The sequence below is a fragment of the Chiloscyllium plagiosum genome, chromosome 34 (genome assembly GCF_004010195.1).
Source record: "Chiloscyllium plagiosum isolate BGI_BamShark_2017 chromosome 34, ASM401019v2, whole genome shotgun sequence".
NCBI lineage: Eukaryota > Metazoa > Chordata > Chondrichthyes > Orectolobiformes > Hemiscylliidae > Chiloscyllium > Chiloscyllium plagiosum.
The window spans coordinates 23,392,151-23,407,042 of record NC_057743.1 but is presented as its reverse complement, the minus strand read 5'-3'; the positions used below and the strand labels follow the sequence as shown (position 1 = coordinate 23,407,042).

Sequence of the window (14,892 nt, the reverse complement as noted above, 5' to 3'; positions counted from 1 at the left end):
GAGAGGTGGGGAAGAAGATTGCAGGTTAGGAAGGCGGTGCTGAGTTCGATGGATTTGACTGAGACAAGGTATTTCCCCTCCCCCCACCTTGTCTCAGTCAAATCCATCGAACTCAGCACCGCCTTCCTAACCTGCAATCTTCTTCCCGACCTCTCCGCCCCCACTCCCGTCTGACCTATCACCCTCACCTTGACCTCTTTCCACCTATCACATTTCCGACGCCCCTCCCCCAAGTCCCTCCTCCGTACCTTTTATCTTAGCCTGCTGGACAAACTTTCCTCATTCCTGAAGAAGGGCTTATGCCCGAAACGTCAATTCTCCTGTTCCCTGGATGCTGCCTGACCTGCTGCGCTTTTCCAGCAACACATTTTCACCTCTGATCTCCAGCATCTGCAGTCCTCACTTTCTCCTTGAAGTCACAGAGGAACCTATTGTTGCTCTTCTTTGAAATAATGATATGGGATTATTAGCATATATTTGAGATGCTACCAATGGCCACAATTTAATGTCTCCCATGAAAAATTGCTGCTTTGACAATTCAGAACAGTCTAATTACAACATGAGATCTGTCAGTCTGCTCCATGTGTCATGTCTTTGGTGTGGGACTTATCATCATCACTTTGTGTCTCAGATAAGATTGTTACCATCAAGAAGTCTCTGACATCTTTAATGTAATGTTATGTAAAATCAAGTTGTTGTGGTATCTGATTGTATGTATTTCCTAAACTGCCCTGGTATTCCTATTAGTATTGCCACAAATACTGTTTTCCAGTGTCATGCTAAAAAGTCAATTTATTTTACAATCTAACCTGTTTTTACTTTGTTTTCTTCCTGATCAAGGTGGAGACCATTGGAGATGCATATATGGTGGTGAGTGGCCTCCCTGAACGGAAAGGAACTAATCATGCTGATGAAATTGCAAAGATGTCCCTGGATTTAGTAGCAGCTGTAAGACAAGTGCCAATTCCTCACATGCCAACAGAAAGACTGCAACTGCGGGTTGGCATTCACACAGGTTGGAAAATCTGACAAGTAATCCCCGAAGATGTCTTTTTTCAGACAATTCCCCTCCTAATACCTTAAAAGTCAAATCTTTGACTCTATCTTGTTGTTTCCTTCAGATTGTGTCTTTGGGTCTATTCCTATTATTCGTTGTAGATTGTGGCTTTATTTAATAATTTTGATAGATTGTAACTTTTCAGTTCATTGTGGTATGGGTTCTGGAGGGTATCATTTGATAGCAAATATTACCTTTCAGTTTGAGTATAACTGCCATCAACCATGGTAAACGTACCTCAAAGCCTTAGATCAAATTTGATATATTATAAATACAACAATTTTTCTGTAAGGAGAGTTACTTATCTCTCCAAATATGTTGCCTATTTTTTTCAAAGAAATTTAGTGCATGTTCCATGCCACTGAGATTGCAGGAGCCAATTTGATTTTTACTTGTGACTGTTGTCTTGTGACAGTTGCAGGGGGCCAGTTGAATATAGATCTTTACCCGGCAGCTAGAGGATGGGGTACAACCAGGAATTTTTATTAAATATATAACTCTCCTTGTTGCTCTGTCCGTTGCTCATTGGCCTGTTTATGGTCCATTTTTTCACTACTTCTTTCCTCTCCATTCTTCTGAATAGGGATTTATATGGGGAGAAATAATGGCACCAACTCATCCCAATTCTCCAAGACTGACAAGGAATCTTCAGGAATTTGTAGATTAATCTCCAAAACAGTGCCATGAGCAAACCATGAGAAAAATCGTCGCATTAATTTTTTCCCATTTTTTCTTTCTGAACTTGTAATTATTACTTTAAAAATGTTGCTAGTGCAAGAAGAAAAGGATGTTTAACGAACAAAAAAAAATCTCCAATTGGGTAATTATGTCTTTTCACTTTCCATTGGTTGGAAATTGGTTGGTGAGAGTTAGAGACAGGAGGGGTCTTGTGATGTAAGCTCCAATAATAAGTTTGACCAGAATTGAAAATTCTAGGTGAGAAACTGGCTACATTTGAAAGAAAGTGAAGATTTCAGCTACAGATCGGCTGAGGTGAAGCAGAGGTGGATGATGGATGTGAAGATAAGTGGTGTTTCTAATCGTGAGGACATGAAATGACAACCGACACAGCCCCAAATGAAATTTTTTAACAATGCATTTCAACCTGAAACAATGGCTTGGAAAGGGATGGGTGGGGTGTGTTTCGGGAAAGAGGTATGGAGGGAGCTATTTCTCAGGAGGTTTTGCTGAGGGCAGAAGCATTGTTTTGGGTCTTTGCAATATTTGTTTGGAGGAAATTGCAGATCATTTGGGATAAGATGTCAGGATGCTGGCTGATAATAGAAGCAGTGAGGTTTTGGTAGTTGTGGAGGTCATCTTGATTGTCATTGATGTACATGTAAAGGTTAACCCCATCCAAACAGGACATATTGCTCACTGGCAGACTATGGCTGAGGAAGAGAAGTGATAAATAGGTGGGAGGTCACAGTGGGATAATGGGGGAGATGCCATTGTTGGAGATGGTTCAGCTCCTGATAAACATGGAACTAAGTGAAGGTTGTCCCATTGAGTTGGAAAATGTGACAACAAGAAGACAGTAGCAGTCAAGGATTGAGTAATCTACATAGGATTTTTAATATAATTAGGATTAACTATGACCATCAGAATACAAGATATAATCGGTTAGTTATATATCTACTTCTGCAATCTGGACTCTATCAGATTAAGCTCCAGAGTGAGTACAGCCTCACTGATAGAATCCTTGCTAATTTTTCATTAGTTTTATTTTATTATTTTACCAATTTTGGTTTGGAGCTTTGAACTGAGAACTGTAAGCTAAAGATAACTTTTGAACTGTGAGAATCAACTTGTGTTTAAAATTTTAAAAAAAGGGACAAATAAATTATGATCTACTTTTGAGACCAGGTGTCTTGAAGTTAACTGAAGGTTGGTTCTTGACAAAAAGATTCTACAGCAGGGAAACCATGTTTAAACAGATAGCAAAAGTTGGCCATTAACAAGGTCAGTGTGTAGGAATTGGTTGCAGAAAGTCTGGGAGAGACCTTATGTTCAAGCAGGTGGTAGGTGTTGAATGGTAACTGGGTCCATGTGGGGAGAGGGTCAGTCTAACAGGGACAGGCCAGAGTTTTGAACTGGGTTTTGGACTGTGTTTTTGTGAGGGGTTTGGTTGTTGATACTACAACATGAAGACTTGAAAGCTCCCTACTTAGCCTCCTGTAATCAGCTATTGAAAATTCAGAGAATAAACTAAGTTATAAATGCTACTGACTTCCTCTGAGGGAACTGAAAATGTGGCCCTGATTGACATCTTCAGAAAATAAACCAAGAAACAAATATATGCCTGTGGAACAATGCATAATGATTTAACCACTTAAGTAATCTGGCCAGTTGTGTTATTTTATTTATCTCTTAACTGTGTCTGTCTGTCTTTTGAAATGGGGATATAAACAAAGATTTATAACATAGGCATAAATTAGATGACCGAGGAGTAACAGATGGAATTTAATTTAAATAAATGTGAGCTGCTGCATTTTGGAAAGGCAAATCAGGGCATGACTGATACACTTGATGGTAAGATCCTGGGGAATGTAGCTGAACAAAGAGACCTTGGAGTGCAGGTTCATGGTTCATTGAAAGCAGAATTGTAGGTAGATAGGACAGTGAAGAAAGCATTTGGTATGCTTGCCTTTATTGGTCTACTGAGTATAGGAGTTGGGAGATCATGTTCGGGATATACAGGGCATTGGTTAGGCCACTATTGGAATACAGCATGCAATTCTGGTCACCCTGCTATAGGAAGGATGGTGTGAAACTTGAAAGGGTTCAGAAAAGATTTACAAGGATGTTGCCACGATTGGAATTGGGAGAGGCTGAATAGGCTGGGGTTATTTTCCCTGGTGCATTGGAGGCAGATGTATGGCCTTATGGAGGCAGATGTATGGCCTTATAGAGGTTTATAAAATCATGAGGGGTGCCTGATAGGGTGAACAGACAAGGTCTTTTCCCCGGGATAGGGAAGTCCAAAACTAGAGGACATAGTTTAAAATTAGACGGGAAAGATTTAAAAGAGACCTAAGGGGCAACCTTTTCACACAGAGTGGTGCATGTATGAATGAGCTGCCAGAGGAAGTGGTGGAGACTGGTACAATTACAATATTTAAAAGGCATCTGGATGGGTATATGAATAGGAAGAATTTATAGGAATATGGGCCAAATGCTGGCAAATGGGACTAAATTAATTTAGGATATCTGGTTGCCATGGATGAGTTGGACTGAAGGGTCTGTTTCCTTGCTGTCTACTTCTGTGACTCCATGACCTTGTCTAATTTTGCTCTGCTAAATTTACTGTGTTGTGAATAAATTGCTAAGTCTTTTATTTAAGCTACAAATTGGTGTAAATAATTTATTATTCAGAGTCTGGGATTGGTTATTCAAAAATGTCTGGTAGGAACCATTGGGGTCAATTTTGAAGGCTTTGAAAGTTTTAATTTTACAGTGTTGCAAATACCAATTTGGTTCAGCTGTCTGTCTTTATGTTGTAAAATCTCTATGAACAACTCTGCGTACAACTGAATATTACGAAATAAGTATTCTTTTACCTTTTTAAACATAAGTTCTTTTGAAGTACGTTTAGATATTTCCAGTATGTTTTTGGTATAATGGTCTGCATTACTTTCACTAACAATATAATCATTTGATGAAAGCTTTTTTCTTAAACAGTGTCATTGCAGTTTCAGTAGTTCAGACAGGCTTTAATATTTCAAGGCAGATATATGAAAAGGAAAGAATTGCTTCTTTAGAGGATCTGCCTGGCCCTAGGGTTGCTGAATGAGTAGTATTGATGTTGAGATGTGAGTATCTCTGTGTATTATAGGTCCTTGCGTGGCTGGAGTTGTGGGACATAAGATGCCTCGTTATTGTCTATTTGGAGATACAGTCAATACTGCATCTCGTATGGAGTCCACCAGTCTGCGTAAGTCATCACTATTGTAATAATCTTGTATTACACTGCTCATGGGCTACGTTAAACATAGTATTATCCAAACCAGTCTTATGGCTCCAACCCTATCCAGTTTCCAGGAACAAACAGCTTTACATCTTTTAGTTAGACTCCTTCTTCCATTGATGTGGAGAATAGATGTAAGGAAACCTTCCACAATTCCACTGACCTCCACCCTCTATTACATTTCTCCAAACGCAAGTAAAGCTCTCATTGAGACTAATCTTAATCAGTCTGTTTTTGTCCTATGAACTACAATGGGTAGTTGACATGAGTTTATGATATTTTATCTGATGTAATGTGATGTTTCCTCTACCGCAGCTCAGAAAATTCACATTAGTTCAGCTACATTTGCTGCCTTGGTGCATGATGATGCTTATGAAATTGAACTGCGAGGCGAAACTGAGGTTAAGGTAAAACCTCCTACTCTACTTTAAGTGAAAAGATCTGCACATTTGTTATTATGCTAATTCCAATTGTTCCTTTATTGGTCATATAACTCTGCTGAAACAACAACACATTTCACACACCGACTCTCAAGGACTGAGAAGAAATAACTTAGAATAGCACAGTGTGATTTCACAGTCAGTGTATTTCACACAGGACCCACTGTACACTGAGCACACCAACTCATTATGTACTGACCTGAGTAATTAGTGTGTGAAAGTAAAAAAGATGACAGATTGCACTAGTGAGAGACATCTCATAGCTTTAGTTGGTTTTCATCTGATAATCAGAGAATATATCACACTATGCGTAAGAGGAAGATAAAGTCCTTTCCTCACCTTTATTTTATCTTGGAGCCCAGGGTTGTCCCCCAGTGTTACTAAAATCAAGGACTCTCCCAGATAAAGCTAAACTCCATTCACTTAATCCGTTTTAGCAGCAGTGACCTTGGTCAAGATTGGTTGTTTTTTGCAGTTTCCTTCAATAAATTAGAATCTGCTTCTGTAACAGGGAAAGGGGAAAATGAAAACCTATTGGTTGATTGGGAACAAGAACTACAGTGTACAGAATGACAGCCTGGTCTGTCATTGGAGGCCACGTATCAAGAAGAAAAATGAGAATGGGGACAGTATGTCTTCGGCACAACAGGTAAGAATAGATAATGGTAAATCCAATTGTGGCTGAACTAGTAGAAAAATGGATAATTATATGGAAACATTTCAACATTGAATTTAGCACCTGTAAAAAATATGCAAAAAGCATTTTCATTTGGTTGTTGACATAATTACAATGCAAGCAAACATTAACAGCATTTTTTTTTAAAAAGCTGGAAATGCTTAGCAGGTCAGTAAGCTACTGTGCTGACAAGTTAATGTCTCAGGTGTGGAATCTCCCAATCATACTTTTGAAATGTCAACTTGTCTCTTCTCTCATTACATGTGAACTGACATGCTCAATGGGTCCAACAACTTCTAAGAACTTAGCAGTAGGAACGAGAGTACGCCATATGGCCCATTAAGGCAGCTTCAGCATTCATTAAGATCATAACTGAACTTCAACATTACTCTTAATCTTCTGCCCTAATCCCATATTTGTTGATTCTTTTAGTGATGATAAACAACAATCTCAGTGTCAGATATACTCATCGATGGAGTGAGGGGTTTGGGGTTGGGGAGGTACTGGTTAGCTTGGATAGTTGGTTTATGTTTCAGAGTCACATCGACAGCATGGGTTCAATTCTCACATAAGGGCAAAAGTGAGGACTGCGGATGCTGGAAACCAGAGTTTAGATCAGAGTGGTGCTAGAAAAGCACAGCAGGTCAGGCAGCATCCGAGGAGCAGGAAAATCGACATTTCGGGCAAAAGCCCTTCATCAGGAATAGAGGGGCTATTCCTGATGAAGGGCTTTTGCCCAAAGCGTCGATTTTCCTGCTCCTGGGATGCTGCCTGACCTGCTGTGCTTTTCCAGCACCACTCTGATCTAAACTCAATTCTCACATAAGTTGAGGTTACCATGAAGAATTGTCCATCTCACCTCTCCCCTCACCTGAGGTGTGGTGACCCTCAAGTTAAACCACTGCCAATCACCTTTCTCTCATGAAATGGTCTGGCAAGACTATAGCACTTTATCTTTACGCATTAACTGAACCCCCACCTGTTTGGGGTTGAGAATTCCAAAAATTCACATTACACTGAGTGAAGAAATTTCTCCTCATTTCAATATTTTGTGATAAACTCTAATCCCATGAAACACTAGTTCCACTAGTTCAGCCAGAGAAAACAACTTCACAGCACTTATTCTGTCACGTTTTCTGAACATTTTTACATTTCAATAAGATCACTTCTCACTCCAGAGACCGTAGGCTATTTGATTGATTCAGATTTCTGACATTTGCAGATTTTTGCTGTAACGAATTAAGGGTTTGGCCAGAGCATGGTTACACCAGGAATCCTCCCAAAAGTAAGGCAGACATAAAGGTCTGCTTAGACAAAAGGTTCAATTCCTGTCCTCAGCAGGGAGGAGGAATATTTTCCCGATGAACTGTTACAGATACTGCCTGCAGATGGCAGTGTTAGTCCAGAAAAGAGCTTCTGTTAAGGTGTCAGGCACCAGAACCATGCTTAGATTTCCTGCTATCAGAATTGAGAACTCCCAACCATCTTGAACCTGGCTCAGTTCCACTCCAGGGTCACTATCATATTTGAGCTAAAGCCCTCTGTGTCTGTGATGCAGTCCTTGCAAGTTAATTGCAGAAGCAGAATGTTTATGCACATTTTGTGTCCTCCCTTCAGTCTGTGAGTATTTGCTTGGGCTCCAGCAGACTCAAGTGTCCCATTCTCCCCTTGTATTTATCAAACACTTTTCACAGCCTAGGAGTATTCCAATGTGTTTAATAGTTAATCAAGTGTTGTCACTGTTGTAGCAAATTGTTATACTGTAAACTCCCACAGATTGCATTTTTATAACAACCAGTTTTGTGTTATTCCTTTAAAGGGACGTAGGTGTCACTGGCAAGTCAACATTTGTCGCCCTTTGTAATTACCCCTGTGAACCAGGTGTTGAGCTGCCTTATAGACCAAAGCATACTATAATGTGTAGGTATACTCAGAATGCTATTAGGGAGGGAGTTACATGATTTTGACTCATCTGCAGTGGAGGATGAGCAACATGGTTCCAAGTCAGTACAGTGAGTGAACTGGAGGAGAACTTGCAGATAGTGGTGTTCCCAACATCTGCTGCTCTTGTCCTTTGAGGGGGTAGAGATCATAGGTTTAGAAGGTGCTGTAAAGGAGCCTTGTTGAATTGCTACAGTACATCTTGTAGATGGTACACACTGTTGCCACTGTGCATTGGTGGTGGAGGGAATGAGTGTTGAAGGTGATGGATGAGGTGTGACCATCTCATTTTGGACAGGACACCAGGGATAGCTGATAACTTCTCTGTTTCTCTTCAAAATAGTTCCATGCCAACTTTCACATCTATCTGAGAGGGCAGACTGGGCCTAGGTTTACCATTGCATCTGAAATTTGTTACCTCCAATAATATAGCACTCACTCAATACTGCATTAGAGCATCAATCATGATTTACACATTTAAGTCCTGGACTGTGATTTGAACACAAAACCTTCTGACTCGGAGACAGGAGTACTACCATATAAGCCACAGCTGATAGTACAAGATATGAAGAGTCCAAGGCAATAGATAGACAGAGGGTTTGGGGGACCTGAGGGAGGTTGTTTAAAAACCTGATTACATGGGAAGAAGTGACCCAAGGATTCAAGTCTTTTTGTAGTATGTTGAATACATATTTCTTCAGTATCTACCACATTCATTAAACAAATGGGTAATAATATATTGTGTTAGAAAATATCATCAGATTACTGCTAAGAATATCATGAGTGTCCTGTTTAGATCTTCTCAAAGTATCAATTAGGAAAGAGGTTTTAAGATATCTCTGACAGATCTACAGATATTTTACTTCAATGTCTAAAATTTCCTAGCTCCAAATCTGAGCCAAGATAAAAAACAAGGTTAAACTCAGCCAAAAGAAAGTACAGAAAGGCAATGGGTATCTGAAAGGAAACAAGAAACTATAGGTCTAGTATTTCTACAGGTTTTGGTGCTTTAATTGTGTTTTTGTTTACAGTCAGGAGTAAGTTCCTTAGTGCATACGCCAAGCAACAGAAACACACCACTTTTCAATGGATGCACAGGAGCTAACAGCGACTGTCTGCAGAAAGCTGATAGCCAGTTAGCTTTGTCATCACTACAATCCAATGAACACTCACAACCTCACAGTCTGAATTCTGAGAATGGACTTGCACTGCACGGCAGATACCCAGAACAGGAAAAAGAACCCTACCTCAAAGGCATGTCATTGATTGAATCAGAACTTTCTACCAACGCATATGAAATGACACAGAGTCAATTTGAAAGCAGGCACCTGGAAAAATCAGAATTTCTCCCTGGGTTTGTGAATTTCAGTTAACCAAGGTAAACAGCCAGAATTAGAAAATCTGTTAAAGTTTATTATTTAGTTTTTTTTAGACATTTCAAAATAAATTGTACTTGGAATGTATTTAATGACCACTTGTGATTCCTAAGGGAATTAATATTCACATTGTGGAGATTGCGGTAGATATTTGTAATCAGCCTGTTTAGATGTATGATGATGCACCTCTGGATCAGATGGGATTTGAACCTAGGTTTATCTGGCTTAGGAGGGCAGGAAGGACACCACCAGGTACCACAAGAGCTCTGTGGGGTTTGTGATACATTTGATTGTGGACATTAAAATAGATAATAGCAAATTAGTTATGTTTATACACCACTTCAAAGGAGATTTAAAACTGGAGAATATATTTATTTTAATTAGCCTGTATAGACATTGTGTGACACACATCTGGGACAGGTAGAACTTGAACCCAGGCCGCCTCCTGTCTCAGAGGTAGGGACATTAACATTGAATCACAAGATACTAAAAACAGAAGAATGTAGTTACTCTTAATTAACCTGCACAGAGATGTTAAGACACATATCTGGATCAGGTGGAACTTGAAGCCAGGCCTTCTGGCTTAGAGGTTAAGACACTACCACCGCACTATAAGACTCCTAAAACTGAAGAATATAGAACATGCACTTGAATCCCCTGTTTCACACTGTCTCCAAAAGCCAAAGTAACTGCAGTAAAATAGAACTGGTGTTAGATGTAGGCCAGGCTGAGCGGAGGTTGCAGGTTCCATTCCCTGAGGGATATCAATGAACCAGTTGTGTTTTTTTTAAAATAATAATCTGGCAGCTTCTTAGGTCACTTCCCTGGGTAATTGAATTCAATTTCACAACCTACATGGTGGCATTTCAGCTCATGTCTAGGTTGATAGTCTAGTTCCAGAACTACTAGATTGCCATGAATTAACATACTATTGACTATGACAAAGTGAGGACTGCAGATGTCGGAGATCAGAGTCAAAAAGTGTGGTGCTGAAAAAACACAGCCAGTCAGGCAGCATCAGAGGAGCAGGATTGCTCAGAACATTGACTCTCCTGCTCCTCAGATGCTGCCTGACTGACTGTGGTTTTCCAGCAACACACCTTTTCTACTATTGACTATGTCAACACATACCCTCTGCCAACAATACACTTTGTTGATACTTGTATTCTATTTAATTGTGAATTGTATCCATCTCAACTGAACCATGTTATAAAAATATTGGTGATTTGCTATGTAGCTGAAAGTTTCATACTCTGTTCTTGCTGAAGACTTACAGCTAGCCCAAAGTATGAAACTTTAGATTGCTGCACTTAGATTGCTTTCTTCCAACTTCTTTGGACTAATAGCGGAGTAAGGAAGATAAGAGTTTCAAATCTAGAAGCTTAAGCTTTAAAGTTCTAGCCACTGCAACTTGAAACTTGTTTAATTCTAACACTGGCAAAATTTGCATTAGAATTCTTTATAGTTAATTTGTGAAAACACATTTTTATAAAACCAGTTGTCTTTATGAGTAAACATTTGCTTTACAGTTCTTTGATATTAAACCACACATTTCATAATGCTGATTAAATTCTGTTTTATGACCTTTCTATGTTCTGTAAGTGCCTATTGTTACTTGGAGATAGTTGATACTCAGCACATATCACAAAATAAATTGTTCTGATTTAATCTATTTTGTTTTCAAAACCGATTTTTAAAAAATCTTGTTCTATATATCACCTCTAGGTTATCAATGTGGTATTTCATGAGACAAATATGAAATTCTCATTCTGTGCAGCTTTTGTTTTATAATTACTGACAATTATGTTGTTATGTCAACTTTATGTTTGTTGTGCAATAACTTTCTTTAAACATATTTAATTTGCTTATGAAGTTGCTTCCTTTAATTTTGTGTAAACAGAATTCTGGTTACTGTTAAACTGACAGTGACTTTCAGTATACCTCTGAACAAAGTGGCACTGAACAGCATGGCCTATATGTACAAGTCATGCACTGAATGATAAATAAATACAGCTCACAGACCGAGTGAACAATGAGTGCATTCAGCTGTTTCAATGAATGCTGTGTATGTACTGCCTTTAAAAAGCATTCCTCTAAACAGTTTTTGGATGTTTTGTTGAAGCAGAGACTGATCTTAATCGGTCAGATATTTATGGACAGTAAATGACTGAAGGATTAAAAACCTGTGTTTAACTGTCAATAAGCAAGTGTTGGTCATCTGTATGTCTATGCTACATTACCGTTGGAATTTTATCACAGCTTTACTCTGAAATCATCCACAATTGGCCAGTCATGCCACACACTCCCAGAATAGACTCAATGGGAAGAGAGTGTGTACTCTGTATAGAGACAGGGTGAACCTATAGGTCAAGAGTTTGTATCCATACTGGATGCAGCACTATAGTGGTGTGAGTTTGTTTCACATGAAATTGAGTTAATCACAGGTTTCTAATCCATCAGACATTTACTGTCCATGAATATTTGAAAGATTAAGGTTAGTTGCTGCTTGAATAAGATATCCAGTGGCAGAGTGGGCAGTTATTGTGGTTTTCAGTTACATGAATTGTTAATAATAAATAGTTTCTGTTTAGAAAAACCCAGCTAATGGCTTGCTCTGATTTAACCTGAGCTGGATTTATTCTCTAGGCAGTAATTGCTGTAATCATGAGATAGGACAATTTCATATAATTTTCCAAATTAAAATTTATTTTGATGCACCATGTTTTCTGAAGAGGCATACATCAGAACAGAATGAATTATCCATGCAAATGACATGTTTTCTAATCTTGCTATTGAAGCAGCTTGCTCATTTTCATAACAATATGAGCCTATTAAATGGACAAAACCACTATTCTCAATTCACTCCTCAAACCAGCATTTTATTTTCACATCCTTCAACTAGCTTTCAATAAGAAGCAAGCAGGGAAATTTAAAAAAAAAAGTGCCTTTTATTTGCACCTGAGGCATGATGCCTAATTTTTGTCCATTTTTGGATCTAAAATATTGAGAGAAATTGGAAGATGCTGCAGCTAATGATGCTTGATATTAAAAAAAAATTAGTTTCAGACATTATCATTTATGTAGTAATGTCACGTACGAGGATTGAGATTATCCTTCTACATTAAATAAATATCAGGGCCAGTGTATCAGAGAAGCAACTCCCTTCGTATTGAATCAGTCATTTGGTGAAACTATATTATTTGATGCCTGTAATTGCAAGAGGAGTATAGTTACACTGGAGATTGCATCGCAATCAATTTTAGTTCTAATTCAAACTGCTTTGTAATGAGGGCATAAATTTGTTTTAATCTAATTTCTCCTGAAAACAAATTAACTCTTTGATCTCGTTACATTTATGCGTAGGAAATCCACTGAAAATGAAATTGGTGCAGTTTCATATCATACAGATAAACTGAGCTAATATTGAAGACAAATGATTTAGGTGCACCCATCCATTTGTATCTTGAGCAAGAAAGGATAAAATTATCATTTTTTTATGTAGAACCAATAGCTGGCACATCCTGACCTAACATCAAATAAACTGTTGAAACAACAAAGGGAAAACATCATTTTCTCTGTCTTCATTGCATCTATTCTGACCATACGGGTGCTTCCAATATGGCTTCCTTTTTACTCAACCAGAGATTACCCCACCCAATGACTGACCCTACAGTTGTTGTCAGAGCCCTCAGCTAAGGCATGTCTGACCCATTTCCCACACGGTTGCTCTCACCTGTTCTCCTTTCTTCCAGAACAACAATACGGTTCTGCTTGTCCTCCCTTTCTAACCCACTAATCTCTGCATTCAAAGCATCATCTCTTCTATTTCTGCCAATCCCAGGAAGATGCTACAACCAAACACATCTTCCTCTCCTCTCCCATATCAGTTTTTGACAATGACTATTTCCTCCATGACTTCTAATCAATTCCAACACTACCCTCCCCATCCATGCCAACAAGGCACCTTCCCATGCAATTGAATAAGGTGTAACATTTTGCCTTTTCCCTCATGTCTATTCACCATCCAAGTGCCCAAATAGTCTTTCCAGATGAAGCAACAATTTATGTATACTTTTAATTAGTTTATTGTATTCGCTGCTGACAAGGTGGTCCTCTTTACATTGGCAGGATCAAATGCAGACTGGATGACTGCTTTGTAGAACACATCTGCTTAGTACATGAAAATGAACACAACCTTCCAGATACTTGTCATTTCAATACACCATCTAGCTCTCATGCTAACGTTTCTGTCTGAGGTCTGCTACAGTGCTCCAGTGAAGCTCAACACAAGCTGGAGGAACAGCAGCTCCTTTGCCTTCAGGACTCAATAATGAGTTAATAACTTCAGTTTGATCAGAGCCCCTTCTTGCCCCTCCCCCTGTTTCTTGTTTTCATGATTTGCTGTTAGTGGAGGTGACCTATTTGCTATAATTAACACCTATTCAGTATCTGTATCTATCTATCTATCCTCTGATAGATATAGGACAGATGTCAGAGGTAGTTTCTTTACTCAGAGAGTAGTAGGGATGTGGAATACCCTGCCTGCAACAGTAGTAGACTTGCCAATTTTAAGTGCATTTAAATGGTCATTGGATAAACATATGGATGAAAATGGAATAGTGTAGGTTCAATGGGCTTCAGATTGGTTCCACCGGTCAGCACAACATCGAGGGCTGATGGGCCTGTACTGCGCTGTAATGTTCTTTGTTCTATCTGTCCTCTATTTCTGTTGGCACTCCCATTGTCTTTTTTTCTGGGCATTGTTATCAGCTGGTCCACTTGCTCCTCCTCCACCTCCGTTAGCAGCATGTTGAAAATAACTTTGCAGCCCTCTTCAGTTCCAAAGAAGTCTTTTTAGACTCAAAACATTAACTTTGTTTGTCTCTCCACTGATACTGCCAACCTGCTGAGTTTCTACAGCACTTTCTGCTTTTATTTCAGATCTTCAGCATCTGCAGTACTTTATTTTTATTACTATCTCTCTGAACTGATAATTGAGGTAAGGGCCATTGCAAACATTGAAATCATGCCTTGCATATCCAAGTCCAGGTTACTGATATACATCAATGGAGAAACTACTGTATATTGCATCTAGACTGAAAAACAATAATTCACTGATATTCTATGCATTCTGACCACTGGACAATTACAATAAATGCATCTACTGCTACTTTAATTCTGTGAAAATCAATTTTGATTACAAGGCACAATATCAAATGACTTTTTAAAGTCCATATCACAACATCAATCCCACCACTATCATCAATACTGTCAAAATTTCATCAAAGAACTTAGTCGCACATTTTTTTCCTTTTACAAATCCACGTTGGCTTTTGTATATTAACCCATTGTTTTTCTAGGCACCAATGTCATCCTTACATTGACTGGCCTGTAATTTAAAAAAAATCACAGTATGCGGCATCACTAGCCATTAT

General features: G+C 38.8%; 1 protein-coding gene across 5 annotated transcripts in view; it reads left to right on the top strand.

The window, feature by feature from the left end:
- LOC122540333 (atrial natriuretic peptide receptor 1-like) overlaps positions 1-10,473 on the top strand; it is a 22,183-nt gene extending 11,710 nt beyond the window's left edge. For all 5 annotated transcript variants that reach the window (XM_043675892.1, XM_043675890.1, XM_043675891.1 and 2 more), the window contains exons 3-7: positions 841-1,015; positions 4,893-4,991; positions 5,340-5,431; positions 5,976-6,113; positions 9,113-10,473. In XM_043675892.1, coding sequence (XP_043531827.1) covers positions 841-1,015; positions 4,893-4,991; positions 5,340-5,431; positions 5,976-6,113; positions 9,113-9,454 — 846 coding nt within the window. In that variant the 3' untranslated portion in view covers positions 9,455-10,473. The remainder of the gene's footprint in view (positions 1-840; positions 1,016-4,892; positions 4,992-5,339; positions 5,432-5,975; positions 6,114-9,112) is intronic.
- Positions 10,474-14,892: the final 4,419 nt, after the last annotated feature.